Source organism: Podarcis erhardii (assembly GCF_964252035.2).
Source record: "Podarcis erhardii genome assembly, chromosome: Z".
NCBI lineage: Eukaryota > Metazoa > Chordata > Lepidosauria > Squamata > Lacertidae > Podarcis > Podarcis erhardii.
In genome coordinates this window covers 38,619,031-38,633,710 of record NC_138504.1, presented here as the reverse complement: position 1 = coordinate 38,633,710, position 14,680 = coordinate 38,619,031, and the positions used below count along the sequence as shown (strand labels likewise).

Below are 14,680 nucleotides of genomic sequence, written 5' to 3'. Positions count from 1 at the left end.
TTAAGTGACTTCCTCAAATCCCCCCAACTGAATTTCAATAAATCTCATTATAGCAGTTTTCCAATATCCACTTTCTAATAAAATTAACTTGTTCAAATTGCTATCTTCCTTCCTTTTCATAATATTCTCAATCCATAGTATTATACAATTCAACATGCTTTAATCCTAGGCCAATTTAGTACTTGCAAGTATTTCAACTTATGTTATATTATGATATCTAGCTAAATATTCCTTAAATTTCTTCCAGTCTTCTTGATGTTCCTCTTTCTGATCGCGGATTCTTCTAGTAAGGTCGGCCAGCTCCAAAAAGTCCGACGTCTTCATCTGCCAACCCCCCTTTTTGTTGTTCTAGCATGTAGCGGTGACTATGCCGAACCAGACATCACCAAGTGCACCCCTCACCAGGGATTCCAGAACAACGTCCCCCACTATGCAGAGACAGACATTGTTAGCCTGCAGGGCGTCACAGGAAACAACACATATGCCGTGCCAGCCATCACAGTGGACTCATTGACCAAGAAGGACATCACGGTGGCTGAGTTCCCAAGGCAGCAGCTGCGGCTCAAGGAAAAGCTGGGAGAAGGGCAGTTTGGGGAGGTGTGTGTTTATTCCTTTTTCCAGATATATTTCAAACCAGGTATGAGAAAAGCTGGCACCATTTGGCTTGAGGGCTGCCAGTTGACAAGGCTGTGCAAGCTGCATTTCCCGAAAGAGCAGAAAAAGAACCCTGAGGATTATAGCCTGCTCAGAGATCATTATTCTTGCAAATGCCAGCTCTTCTTGAAAGAGAGCAGCTTTCTAGTCCTTAAAAGGGTGAGAGAGAAATCCTCGCAGCCAGACAGAAGGGTAGCTGAATCTCATGCCCAATGGTTGGGGTGAAGCTGTGATCCCTGTCCCTAACTCCTTATCACTAGCAGAATAACCACGGGGGGGGGGGAGCAAATCTGCTCTATTCACATAATTTATTCATGTCTCAGAGTCCAGATTTTCTTGGTGCAGAATTTGGGTTGCATGTATGCCAAATTAGTGCAAAGTACATGAAGGTTGTCAGAGAATTCCCCTGGAAACAATAATGGTGAATAGAATTTGCCACATTGCACATATTTGTCTGAGGTCAGGAACAGAAATCACTCAAGGGGACACAAGCAATATCCACAATCATCGTTGTTTTTTAATCCACAAACACTACAGAAATAATTGCATTACTTTCTGCATTGTTTTTGATGCCCCTCTTTCACTGAAATGCATTGAAATTAATTACGCTCATTTTAACCTTTGCGAATTGCATGGCAAGTAACATAGGATTTAGCAGAAGCTGAACCGTAGTGGAACAGAAACAGTGCTGACAGCGACAAACTCTGGAAATCTCTGCCTCCTTATATCCGTAGAGCACACACATTGGAGCAGTAGTGATTAAGGAACAGGGTCTGGAAAAATAGCCGACAGAACAACTGTGAACAACTACTGGACTCTTTTGCACCCTGGGCCCTCCTAGCTAGATTTAGCCTTTGCCATTATCTCAAAATAGTCTTAAGAATTATTCTTCAGGTAGATTGCAAGAGAGTTAATTAGCTTCCTGCTCTAATATGCACCTAACATGCTTGTGGGTAAAATGGACGGTATGGATAGGGCATTGAGAGGAGTCTACTTCTCTCCATCTCTGCTTGACAATTACGGTACTCTAAAATTGGTTTTGTCCTTTCCCACGAAGGTCCACCTGTGTGAAGCTGATGGTCTCCTGGAATTCTTGGGTCGTGCTTCCTCAGAAGCCTCCAGCCAGGCAGTTCTGGTAGCTGTAAAGATGCTGAGAGCCAATGTCACCAAGACAGCCAGGTGAGCACAAGCTGTGGTGCCAATTCCAGAGAGAGTCTGCTCTCATGAGGGATGGGGGTTTGGGAGAAATCCATTCACTTGTTATTGCTGCTGCAAGTTCCAAAGATCTCAGAAGCCTGCTCTGTAGTAACTCTTGAGTAGTGGTTTTAGTGTGGCTGCCCCTATTCTGTGGGAACTTAATTCCTGTTGAGAAACAACAGGGACCCACCAACTGCACTTTCCAGAAACAATTGAATATATATGTATTTAAAATTATTCAAACAAAGAAAAAACCCTAACCCTAACCCTAAAAGCAATAATAAAAGCAGTCATAAAAGCAGGAAGAATAAATCACAGGGTAATAAAATAAAAATCATGGAAAGCATTAAAAAGAATGAGTGGTGTAAAAAAGAGACCCCATAGTTCTTATTTGTACCAAACATATAAAATAATCATGAATGTTGCCAAATAAGCTCATATTTTTATTTATTTATTTATTTATATTTTATTTATTGGACTTCTATGCGGCCCTTCATAAGATTTCAGGGTGGTCCACAGGATAAGAAAGCAAGGTAAAAGCACAAATAAATAGTTAAAACGAGAACAACAAAAGAACAGTAACTCCCACAAACACATTAAAAAGGCTGTAGAATATTAATCAGCCAAAGGCCTAAAGAGGAATGTTTACCCCTGGTGCCTAAAGATGTATAATGAAGGCACCAGATGAACCTCCCTGGGGAGAGCATTCCACAAACAGGGAGCTGCTGCCGAGAAGGCCCGTTCTCGTGTTGCCTAACTCTGGACTGCGTTTGGAGGATGCACAAGACGAAGCGCCTCAGATGATGAACACAGAGCCTGGGTTGGTTTATATGGGGAGAGGTGGTCCTTTCAGCTGAGCAACCTGCTCCCAGAACTTGTGTACATAGTTACATCCCACCCACCACCCACCTCTGAAAATAAGATATATTTGTTCTGACACACTTTCCCAGATTGACAAACAGGTCTTTGTCATTGTATCTATCTTTTGTTTCATAAAAATTTATACACCTCTTGATTGTAAAAAAGCTCAAAGCAAAGTGTTTTACAAAAAATTCCAAAGCTGTTTACCTTTTGTGTGGTTTTAGTTTTGTTTCAAATGTACTTTTGTGTGTATTTTTAGCTGTTGTTTGCAGTTTTTGTTGAACATTGCCGTGAGACAATTGTACAGGTGACAATTAGTCTGTTGGGGTTGTTAATAATTTTAGTGCAAACCCACCTATGGAGAGTTCCGAGGGCTCAGAGTGAAGGGGTGTGGCCTCTGTGAATTCTGAGGGCCAGGCAGGCCTGCAGGGCTGCATTTAGCCCCTGGACCTGAGGTTCCCCACCCCTGCACATCATGTTGTTGAGCAGTCTCTTGATTGGCTAAAACACATTGATAAATTGACTTAAGATGTGACCGGCTTACTCTCTTTACGTGTCCTTTCCTTGTTCCAAGGAACGATTTCCTGAAGGAGATCAAAATCATGTCCCGGCTGAAGGACCCAAACATCATCCGCCTGCTGGGTGTGTGCGTGAGGGACGATCCGCTGTGCATGATCACTGAGTACATGGAGAACGGGGATCTCCACCAGTTCCTGCTGCAACGCCAGAGCAGAAGCACCTTTACACTCTCCAACAACATTCCCTGCGTTAGGTGATGGAGGGGAAGGGCCAGTGGGCCGGGGGGAGAGAAGAGTGGGTAGCCCCCCCTTGTGCTGTTCCTGCTGGGCCAGACCAGTGGCCTGACTAGGCCACCATGCTGCTGCCCACAGTGGCCAAATTGGCCTTTGGGAAGCCCACAAGCAAGCTATAAGGGAAATAGCTACTGGTGTTTTGTGGCATACTGATTCCAGATGTGGAGGCTGCATATAGCAATCATGGCCAATAGAGTCAACCCTGCCATTAGACAGAATGAAGCCCACTGTAGCCAACAAAATGCCTGTGGGAAGCCCAGCTACTGGTATTTAGTGGCAAGTGCACATCCTTCCCCACCACATAGTGCTAACTATGGAGGTGGAGGCTGGATGTAGCCCTCGTGGCTACAGATAGGAAAGAAATTCAATTTTGTTCACATTTCAAGGTGAGCCTGCAAAATATTCACTCTAAAACAATGCGGGAACTGAAACACAGCCAACTTTTGGGAGATTTGAGTTCCTCCATATTTCGCAGTGCAACCTCCCAATCAACTGATGGGTACAAAAATGCATTTTACCCAAGTGTGCAGATAAATGCATATATTACTTAAAAGATCATACATGGAATTTAATAATAATAATAATAATAATAATAATAATAATAATAATAATAATAATTTCCTTATACCTTGCCTAGCCACTCTGGGCAGCTTCCAACAAAAATACAGAGTGTAGGGGCAAAATTGCATACCAAAAATCATGCATATTGGGAGAAATTGGCACTAAAATGCCAAATGATTTTCACGAGGAATATATATACAATATTCCACACCTATATTTGTAGGTGTGGAGAACTGAACTTATGATGAGAAAAAGGATAAACTGAAATTGACAGATTTGCCCAACTTGACCTGCAGATATGGCAGAGGTTTGGTGGGATTGCAGAAGATCCTCCCTTGATCTCGACTTTCTCTTCATTTCTCAGTTGCCTCCACCTCCTGCTCATGGCTACCCAAATTGCCTCTGGCATGAAGTACTTGGCCTCCCTGAACTTTGTGCACCGGGACTTGGCCACACGCAACTGCTTGGTTGGGAACAATTACACCATTAAGATTGCCGATTTTGGCATGAGCAGGAACCTGTACAGTGGCGACTACTACCGGATCCAGGGCCGGGCTGTGCTGCCAATCCGCTGGATGGCCTGGGAAAGCATCCTGCTGGTAAGAGGCACAATATCTCTCTGCTGTTGTTGCAAATGTATTTAAGACAGGATTGGGGAGGAGCTTCAGGCATAGGGGGTGAACATGGCCCTCCAAGCCTCTCTGTCTGGCCCTTGGAATTCTCCCCTGCCCACACCCTTTACCAGCCCTGCTTTGAAGGTTTTCGCCTCATGTCTGCTGCCCTATGAACTTAACTTCGTTATATACGACTGCAACTGTTTTGCTCCCTCAGAGGATCCTGGGATTTGTAGTGTAGTTGAGAATTATCTATTGGAGATCACTAGCGGGGGGGCCCCACCCGAACAACAATTCCCTGGCAGTCCTAGGGAGAGGTAATGGCTGCTAAACCGCATCTAAATCTCTTGATTAGATGCATCAAATCTTGAGGAAAGCTAGTGACTGAAGGGGGATCTGCACACTAATGCTATTTATGGTGTGACTTTGTTGCCTAGGTTCAGGGTTTGTGGCAATGACAACTCCCAACCAAGGGCCAAAAGTAGCTCAGTCTTGATATAGGCTGTGCACACACCATAGATGTAAAGCACATTTTCCCTCCAGAAGAATCCTAGGAACTATATTTTGTTAAGGGTGCTGAGAACTGTAGCTCTGTGAGGGGTAAACTACAGTTCCCAGGATTCTTAGTGGTGGGGAGGGATGTGCACACTGCCATGGTCTTCTGACACTGTGGCCTTCTTCTCTTTCCTCATAGGGCAAGTTCACCACGGCCAGCGACGTCTGGGCTTTTGGTGTGACATTATGGGAGATGTTCACACTGTGCAAGGAGCAGCCTTACAGCTGGCTCTCTGATGAGCAGGTCATTGAGAACACGGGGGAGTTCTTCCGAGACCAAGGCCGACAGGTACCCAAAACAGATGTTCTGCATGGTGGGAACCTGCACATCCTTTTGATGCTGGTTCTTTACATGCTGGGCTGAAGAGGGTGGGAAGCTGGTTTCTTCTCCTCTTGTATGTGCTGCAGGTGGTGTGTGAGCCTTGCTTCTTCTCTCACTTCCTCAGTTTTTAATCACATCCAAGAGCTATTCCCTGGAGGAATGGCTCTGAGATCAGAGGGGGGAAATCAGTGTCTCCTCTCCTCCTGTGTGCCACCTCTTTCTCTTCTTTTATTGGCTTCTGATCCACTCTGGAGGATGGGCTCCAAAGCCAGAGGTTGGGTTGCTTAAGAGGCGAGGAAATCATTATTTCCTCTTCCTGTGTGTGATGCTGTGATTGGTTCTGGATACTATTACCTCTTCCTGTTACTTCAGAATCACAGCCAGCTGCTGCTCACTGGAGGAAGAGCTCCAAGCCAAAGCCTATGAGTTCTACATTTATTTATGTAGGATGGAGATATATCTATACAAATTTAAACCAGTAAAACAGCAACAGTCCATTAAAGAGTAACTAGATGGGTAGCATCTAGCACAGAAATCTGTGGTTCCAAAATCCCTCGCCACCCTCACTCTTCTTTTCCTGCTCACACAGGTCTATCTGACTCAGCCGCCCCTGTGCCCCAATCCTCTGTTCTCCTTGATGATGAAATGCTGGAGCCGTGACATCAAAGATCGCCCAGCATTCGAGGCCATCCACCTGTTTCTGGTGGAGCAAATGGACGGTAGCATTTGACCTGCAAAAAGCACCTGAGGGACACAGTTGAGATACCCACCTTCCTCTTCTTGGCCTAAAACATTCTAGCATTTTGGTTGTGCCCCCTTGCCACATTGTTTGAAACCAGGTGGATTTCAACAGACAACTGAGGCGACAGCTGGGGTGGTTATCTCTTGGGATTCCTTTGGAACTGGGTGTGACGTGCCCTTTCTACTGCGTATTGTACCACAGAGTTTGCATGGGCGTTTGCCATGACCAAAGAAATACGGCTGCACTTGAGGGGGCTTCACTGCCTTAGTCAAAATCTACTTCCTGGGACCTCTGCTCCAAGGAGGCAGCCATGGCAGCTGCTGCCTCCCTCAGCCATGACCAAGAGACTCTCTGGGCTGAGGAAACATCTTCTCATGGGCCTTCCTTCCTGGAGAGGGTTATTTGTATCAGCCCATTCTCCTCTTCTCCTCACAAAAGTGGCAAAAAACACTCTCTTTGAAGACTCTAAGAAGAGTCCTGTCGGTTGGCCAGGCCAGGCCAGGTGGCCCATTAATCCAGTATCCTCACAACGGCCAACCAGATGCCCCAGTGGGAAGCGTGGTGGAAGCGGGACCTGAGCACAACAGCGCTTTCCGCACTCGTGATTCCCAGCAACAGCTATATTCAAAACACAGTTGGGGTTTATTCCACCTGTCAAGAAAGCTCAGTTTGTTCACTCTTCCTGGAAGCCATGTTGGTGTGTTGTTCTCCCTGAAGGAATCCTACAAGGAACAGGAGGGCAGCCATTTGTGACCAGAACAATAGCAAAGAGTTGCACAGCTTCATTTTCAGGGGTTTGAGGGAGGTTGTTGTGACTGCATATTCGCAGGGAGGGTGTACGTGTGTGAATTCTTACACACTGGATTTTTTAAATTGTTTTAAAAAGGAGCAAAATAATGTTAATGGTCAAAGGAAGGTCACTGAGGGCTCTTTGGTAAATAGAGGTCTTTGTTGTTGTGGAAGATCTTTTAGGGGAAAATAGTGGACACTGTTACTACTGTCATGATGATGCTGATGCCTTGTGTGCTAATGAACTTGTTGCCAAAACGGACTGACATAGATATCTGGTTGCATCCACACCATACAACTGAAGCACATTTAAATCACTTGACTTCCTTTGAATGAATCCTGGGAATTGTAGTTTAGCCCTTACAGGGCTGCCATTCCTTGACCAACTGCAGTTCCCAGGATTATTTGGGGGGGAAGTCATGTGCTTTAAATGTGTTTTAAATATATGCTGTAAATGAAACCTCCCTCTGTCTCCAGATACCACTTTATTAAGGCACCAAAAGGGAATTAAAAGTGAAACCTGGGGCTTAATCATGGGGGCGGGGGAGAGAGACAACTAATCTCCAACGGAAAGGGGTTGTGTAACCTCTCACTTTTTGGGGTGGGTGAGAGTGTCAGGGGCACCAAATGGTTTGCAATCCAAAAAGAAAGGGGTGGGTGGGGGTTGAAGAAGCAGCTTTAGAAAAGCCCTCACCCCCTAGGAAAATAAGATTATTACGAACCTGCAGCAGTATATTCAGGGAGCCAGAAATTTGGGGATAACTGGAATTCAGATAACCTGAGCATAAGATATATAATTGACTGTAGCATTGTTAAGTAGCAAAGAGGTTTTTGGAAATGACTGCAGTCTGGGTTGTTGATGACATATTATAAGCACAGGCAACCTCCCATTTACGCGAGGGTTACGTTCCGAGGCACTGTGTGCATCCGTAAAATCGCTTATAATTGAAACACCACTGAAAAAGCCTGCAAATGCCCCATTCCGCCCCTTCTTGTGACTTTTTAGGTTACTTCTGGGTTTGGGCCGATGCACATATGTTCGGTCATGCACATATTGAATGCAAGTAAATGGGTTTGCCCATAGTGATCCTTACTGGAACTCACACAATGGCCAACCAGATTTGACTATGGGAACCTGTCCTTCCTAAGCAGCAGTGGCTTATCTTCATTGCTTCATTGCTCTTGGTGGCCCCTCCTGCCCTATAACACCACCCTCCAGCTCCACCCTGTCCTAAATCTTAGAACAACAAAGAGTCTTTATATGGCATAAGCTTTTGTGGACTATAGCTCGCGTCATCCAGTGCTTGAAATATTGGACAAAAGGATCTTTAGCATATTATATGTGCTTGCCAATGCTAGGATTTCTGTGTTGTCAAGAACTGTTTAGTGAATTGCTACTGTTAAGAACATGATTATCACTGTCTGTACTTTTTCATTTCCCTCCAACCTCACTTTTTACAATCCCCACGCCTCCCAAACTGTGTGTGAAATATGCTTAAAACTCAGGATGACACCTTCACGCAACTGATGAACTTGTGGTCTGTAGTCTACAAAGGCTTATGCTTATGTTAGTCTTTAAAGTGCCACAAGATTCTTTGCTGTTTTTGCATCTGCTCCTCTGGACATGGCTCTTAGAGCCTCTGAAGCAATTTCAGTGCTTCTCAGGCTTGACTTTTTATCTTGGTGTGTTAAACTGGAGACCAAATATTTTTGTTTGTCTCATCATTCTGAATGTGAAATTTCAGCCAATTTTTTCTCATTTCACTCCTATGTGTGATGTTGTTCCTCCCCATCTTTTAGCTCCCCCTACTGCTAAAACTCGGGCTTTCAGCCGTTCTCAAGCGTCTCACCTCCCTAGATTCCTCCCCAGCACTACACAGCTGCTTTTCTCCCTAACTCTGGTGTGAAGTTCCCCTCTGCACCAGAAAACCCCCAAACCACTTTCCTAGCAGCAAGTGTATTGATTTTCAACATTCCATGACTGAGCCTTCCCCTCTGAAGTTAGAAATGTTAGCAAACATTCCATGGCATGCTATGGGTGCCCGTGCCATCACCCGCTTGATGTTAAGTGAGATGTTCACATGGAAAATTCACTAGTTGTGCCACTCCCCTTTCCAATGTGGTCTTATTATTGTCCTCTGTGCTTCCCGCTTCCTACAGCGGTTGTCACAACAGCCATATGAAGTAGCCATATGAATTTCCATTTTATAGGGAGGATTTTTAAATGGCTTTCCTACAATCAGAATGACAACCATCTGGTTTCTAGTCATTGGATCCTGCTGGACTTGTTTTACCATGTAAAATACTAGTTTGGGTCAGAAGTCCTGTTTTTTTACCCCAGCTGTCATGGAAATGACAAAACTAACAGCTATAAAGGAACTACCTTATACTAGGCCTGACCACAGGGCTCTCTCTAGCCTGGGGACGGGGGAGGGAAGCCCTCCAGAAGCTGCTGGACTATAACACCCATCATCCCTGATTTTTAACTATGCCGGCTGATGCAAGTTCAAGTCCAATAACATATGGATGACAATAGGTTCCCCATCCCTGCTCTAGCCTAGTATGTCTACAGTGGCTGGGCAGTGGTGTTAAGGAAATCTTTCCCAGCACTGAGAACTGGAGATGTGACGGATTGAACATGAAGCCTTAGAGACTCCAACCAGGTGCTCTTCCACCAAAAATGTATGGCAAAGGAGCTTTGGCACTGGAGAGAACTTTGCCATACATTTTGGGGGTATCACCACTGGCTATCTTAAATCCCTGGCCATGTGAGAAACAGGTAGGGTCCTCTTTCTCCTCTGCCTTGAACAGCGGCTTGTTCTGCTGTGACATGCATAGGAGATGGTAAGGGAAGCCTCACTGGCTGATTTCTCCAGGGATGGGGAACCTCTGGTCCTCCAGGTGTTGGTGGACTACAACATCCATTGTTCCTGACCACTGGTTGTGCTGTTTAAGGGCTGATGGGTGTTGCAGTGCAACATCTGGAAGGTCATCTGTTCTACAACTGTAGGCTGTAGGAACAGGCCAGGATGTTCTTGCTTTTGATCCTATGGTCCTCTGGCCATTTTAGGAGTCAATTGCTAGGTTAAATGTTGCAAATGACCCAGCCACGCAATGTTGCTAGGTTAAATGTTGCAAATGACCCAGCAAATGACCAAGGCAGGGTGCAGCCAGGCCTTTCTAGTGCACAACCCAGCGACAGAAGATAGGAATGAAGGATTTTGTTGAGAGAGCACCTTTTGCCTCATCTTTTGAGGGCAGCCTGAATTGGGACACCTTCCCGCGTTACTTGAAGTTCGAAACTGTGGATATATCAGCCATTTTGTCCCAGAGCACATATAGTTCCCTCAAACAAGGCCTCTCTCTCTCTCTCTCTCCCCACTGCTGCCTTATTTTTTGCTAACCAAGCTCAGATTTATGTTGTTTGTTTCGGCTGTTGTATGACTGTGTACATATTGTATTTAGAAATGGCATTCAGATGTGTACATAATATAATATATATGAATTTAACCAGCATCTCCTTTGCAATCACACACCTTTGCCATGGAGGCTTGTTTTTGTTTTGTTTGTTTCGTTTTGTTTTTTTACATTGACAAATAACCAATAAATTCTGTTGGTTTCTTTTCTCTCCCTGTTTCTGCAATTTGTGAGATTAATTTCCCGTGATTCCCAATGGGATTGCAAAACCAAATGCATTGAGCTGTTTTTTGAGAGAGCCCACAAACATTTAATTGATTAATCAGTCAAATTAATGAATTTAAAACATTTCATCGACAAAAATTGTGTCCAGACTAATTAGAAAGTTGCTAAGAAAGAAAGAAAGAAAGAAAGAAAGAAAGAAAGAAAGAAAGAAAGAAAACAGTATTATTAATGCAACTGTGTATAAAACCTGAAAGGTCTGTCTTCTGTTTGAAGGCATCCAAGAATCATAAAATTGTTGGAAACGATCTCAGGCAAATCTAGTCAAACCTCCTTCATTATAATTCTAAACTGACATCTATATAAATTGGCATATGCCATTTTTTATGCTAACTTTGCCCTTGTTTCTTTTGGCTACCCTCAGCAGATGCCATCTTGGAAGAGGCATCACCCAGTTTCTCAAACATGAGGGATTGCCTCTTCTCTCACGTGGGCTGATGCATAGACACATCATCATCCAAGCCAACAGGTGGCCTAGCGCTATCTTAGAGAAGGCATTCCCTGTTCTCTCTCACACAGGAGGCAACACTTTTCCTGTGATACCTGCTTGTGATATGTACCCATATCAGGGTGCAGTACCAATGCGTGACTGAGGCTATCATAGAAGAGTCATTCTTCCTCTCACCCAGGACGGAAAGCTTTTGCCATGATGTCTGCTGTGACACAGATAAGCACCATGCTGTTCCAATGGGTGGTTAGGGCCATCTTAGGTCACATTCATACCCCACATTTAAAGCACTACAATTCCACTCTAAATGCTCATGGCTTCCCCCAGAGAATTCAGGGAGTTGTAGTTTGTTAATATGATGATGGTGATGATGATGATGATGATGATGATAATGTTAAGGGAGCTGAGAGGAGTTGTTGTTGTTTAGTCGTTTAGTCGTGTCCAACTCTTTGTGAGTTGGACACGAAGCACGCCAGGCACTCCTGTCTTCCACTGAGAGTTGTTAAGAGAGCTGTATTCTCTTATTTGAAATACTGCATACAAATCAATCAACCAAAAACCCATAGAACAGTTTCTTTAACACTTTGCATTCCAGTGACTTTACAGTGCAATCCTACACATGCTTACTCAGAAGCAAGTCCTGCTTGAGTTCAGTGGGGCTTACTGTCAAATAAGTGTACATCACATTTCAGCCTTCCTTTATCATACTTTAGTGTGTTTCTGCACTGCAAAAATTTCTGCTGAAGTGCCTTTTTGAGGCCCTGGAGAAAAGTGAGACTTAACAATGTACATTTTTAGACATGAAGGTAATTAGAACAAAATCCCTTTGTCAGATGATCTCAGAGTACAGGGAGGCTCATCTGGGACAAGGCATTCCCTTTCCTTAACTTTTCCCAGCATTCTTCAAATTTCTGCTGCATCCTGGTATCTGCAGTGACTGAATGCTCCATTCACACCCAACATGATGCAGAGATGAGGCAGAATGACTGTCTCTGATAGATGCTGAGCAGAAGGAGGCAGAAGAGCAGAGAATCTTACAAAGATGCAGCAGGCAGCCCCTCTGAGACTGGTGCACTGGGGTCTCACCAGGGTCTTTCTTCATAGATATAGAACCCTTTCAGAGGAAGGGCAATATATAAATTAAATAAATAAACAGTCATTCTTTATAGTTCCCAACATATCAAAGATGAATATAGGTTCATTCTTTATCTAAGTGCCAATTTTCACAAAAAAATTTAAGAAGGCCATGGGGTCACGAAGAGTCGGACACGACTGAACGACTAAACAACAACAACAAAGGCCCAAAACAGGGACAAGTGACACCCCAGGAACCAGAAAGAAGGGACTAGAGGTTGGCATTGTTTGGCACCTGACAAGATCTATACCCCATTAAGGACCCCATTAAGAATGCAGCCATCGGGCTGAAAAATGTTCCCCACCCATGTCCTAGATCCCACCCATGTCCTAGATCCAGCTTTGTCACCAGAGGCTCAAAGGCCCTGCAGCATCTGATTTCTTTCCACAGGGCCTGTAAGAGTTGTTCCGCCTGGCCTTTGGCTTGGAGTCAATTTGATTCCCTCCCCCCTTTCTTTTTCCTTTCTCCTCCTGTGAAGAGGCTGCATTTTAATGTTTTAATGTTGTATTATAATCTTGTTTTTAAGTTGTATTCATTCAACTTGTTTTTATTACTGTTGTTAGCTACCCTGAGCCCGGCCTTAGCTGGGGAGGGCGGGGTATAAAGAAAATTTATTATTATTATTATTATTATTATTATTATTATTATTATTTGCTGGTGCAGAGTGCCTTTGACCAGCTATGGGCTGGTTTGCCACATATGGCCATTCTTAGATTGGCCATAGTAATTCATGCTCTGGACTACTGTAACGTGCTCTACCTGGGGCTGCCCTTGAAGATGGCATGGAAGCTCCAGTTAGTGCAAAATGCAGTTGATTAGTTATAGAGTGGAGCAGCTAGCATGAGCCACATTTCACTGGTCATTGATATAGGCGGAACAGCTCACAGCAGTCTGTAATTAGCGTAACTCCTGATCTTAATCCCATTTATTCAACAGGATTTGGGAATGGAAATGGGGACAGGGTGGATGGAGAAGGGACACAGAAAATCTGCATTTCTTCTAAATGGCTCAAGGGCAGTAAAGGTTGCAGTCCGTGGAGATGAAGGCACTTTACACCTGGTCAAAGGTTCTCCTTTAATATTACTTCATAAATTCCAGTTCTTACTACAGACCTGGACATTGTGATAAGGAAAAAGAGACAGTGCACCTAATGATAAAAAAGTTGGGACAGAGGGTTTGTTGTTTGCCCAGGCTCTGCACAGAAAAGACTTTGTCTGTAAACTGACCTGCTGAAGTGGCTCCTCCTCTGCCTGCATTTCCCTGTTTGAGCAATAAAGGTTAGTTAGGACCAAAAGAGAGAGAGAGAGATGCTCAACTTCCTGGTCTGCTTGTCTCTGGAAGCAAAGCCAAACAGCACATAGTCTGAGCAAGCTCTAAAGAGCCAGGCCTTCCAAATAAGATTGCTTCCTCTCATACTGGAAGGACAATGGCTTACAGTAACCTGGTCAGGCATTGGAACAAAGGAGTTTTAGCTCTAGAGAAGGGCAGCTCGGAATCTGCCTTACGCATCTTCTGCAGCATTGAAAACCCTCCTTCAAAGATCAACTTCAACATTGGCTGCCTGCATCTTGCAAGGGGAGACCTGGAGCAAGCTCTGGAGGTAGGTGTTAAGACCATTTCACATATGAAACCATTTCACCATTTCACAGGTTCAAACTCAGGTTTTCCATGGAGCATACGCACAACTCAGAACTGTCTGCGCTGATTGGAGTTGTAGTCCAAAGCATCCTGAAGTCACCAAGCTGAAAATGGCTGGTCTACCTCTGTTTTAATTCCCCACAACATCATGGGGTGGCAGTAGATTGGGCGCTCCAGAGCATTGTGGGAAATGAAGATGGCAGTCCTTTAGCCACCAATACTGACACCACCAAGAAAATCATCTGTGTATAGCCCACTAGAGCACACTTTGCTCCTGGGCCTCTCAAACCCAGAGCCAGACCTGCCTGCATTCATATGTATTGATGATACTTATATTTTATCTGCTTATTTATTACATTCATATCCCAACTTTCCTCCAGTGAGTTCAAGGTGGCACCCCCCCTTGCCATTTTATCCTTACAACAACCCTGTGAGGTAGATTAGGCCTTCACTATATTGTTTTCAACAATTGTTAAATACAGTGGTACTTCGGTTTAAGAACAGTCTGGTTAAAGAATGATTCGGTTAACGAACTCCACAAAACCGGAAGTAGTGTCCTGGTTTGCGAACTTTACCTCAGTCTAAGAACAGAATCCGAATGGTGGAAGGGCACCAGCGGTGGGAGGCCTCATTAGGGAAAGCACACCTCGGTT

General features: G+C 44.4%; 1 protein-coding gene across 1 annotated transcript in view; it reads left to right on the top strand.

The window, feature by feature from the left end:
- LOC309333854 (discoidin domain-containing receptor 2-like) overlaps nt 1-14,680 on the top strand; it is a 47,909-nt gene that overhangs the window by 20,751 nt on the left and 12,478 nt on the right. The window contains exons 12-16 of the mRNA XM_081847826.1: nt 353-597; nt 1,712-1,833; nt 3,287-3,484; nt 4,450-4,684; nt 5,394-5,543. Coding sequence (XP_081703952.1) covers nt 353-597; nt 1,712-1,833; nt 3,287-3,484; nt 4,450-4,684; nt 5,394-5,543 — 950 coding nt within the window. The remainder of the gene's footprint in view (nt 1-352; nt 598-1,711; nt 1,834-3,286; nt 3,485-4,449; nt 4,685-5,393; nt 5,544-14,680) is intronic.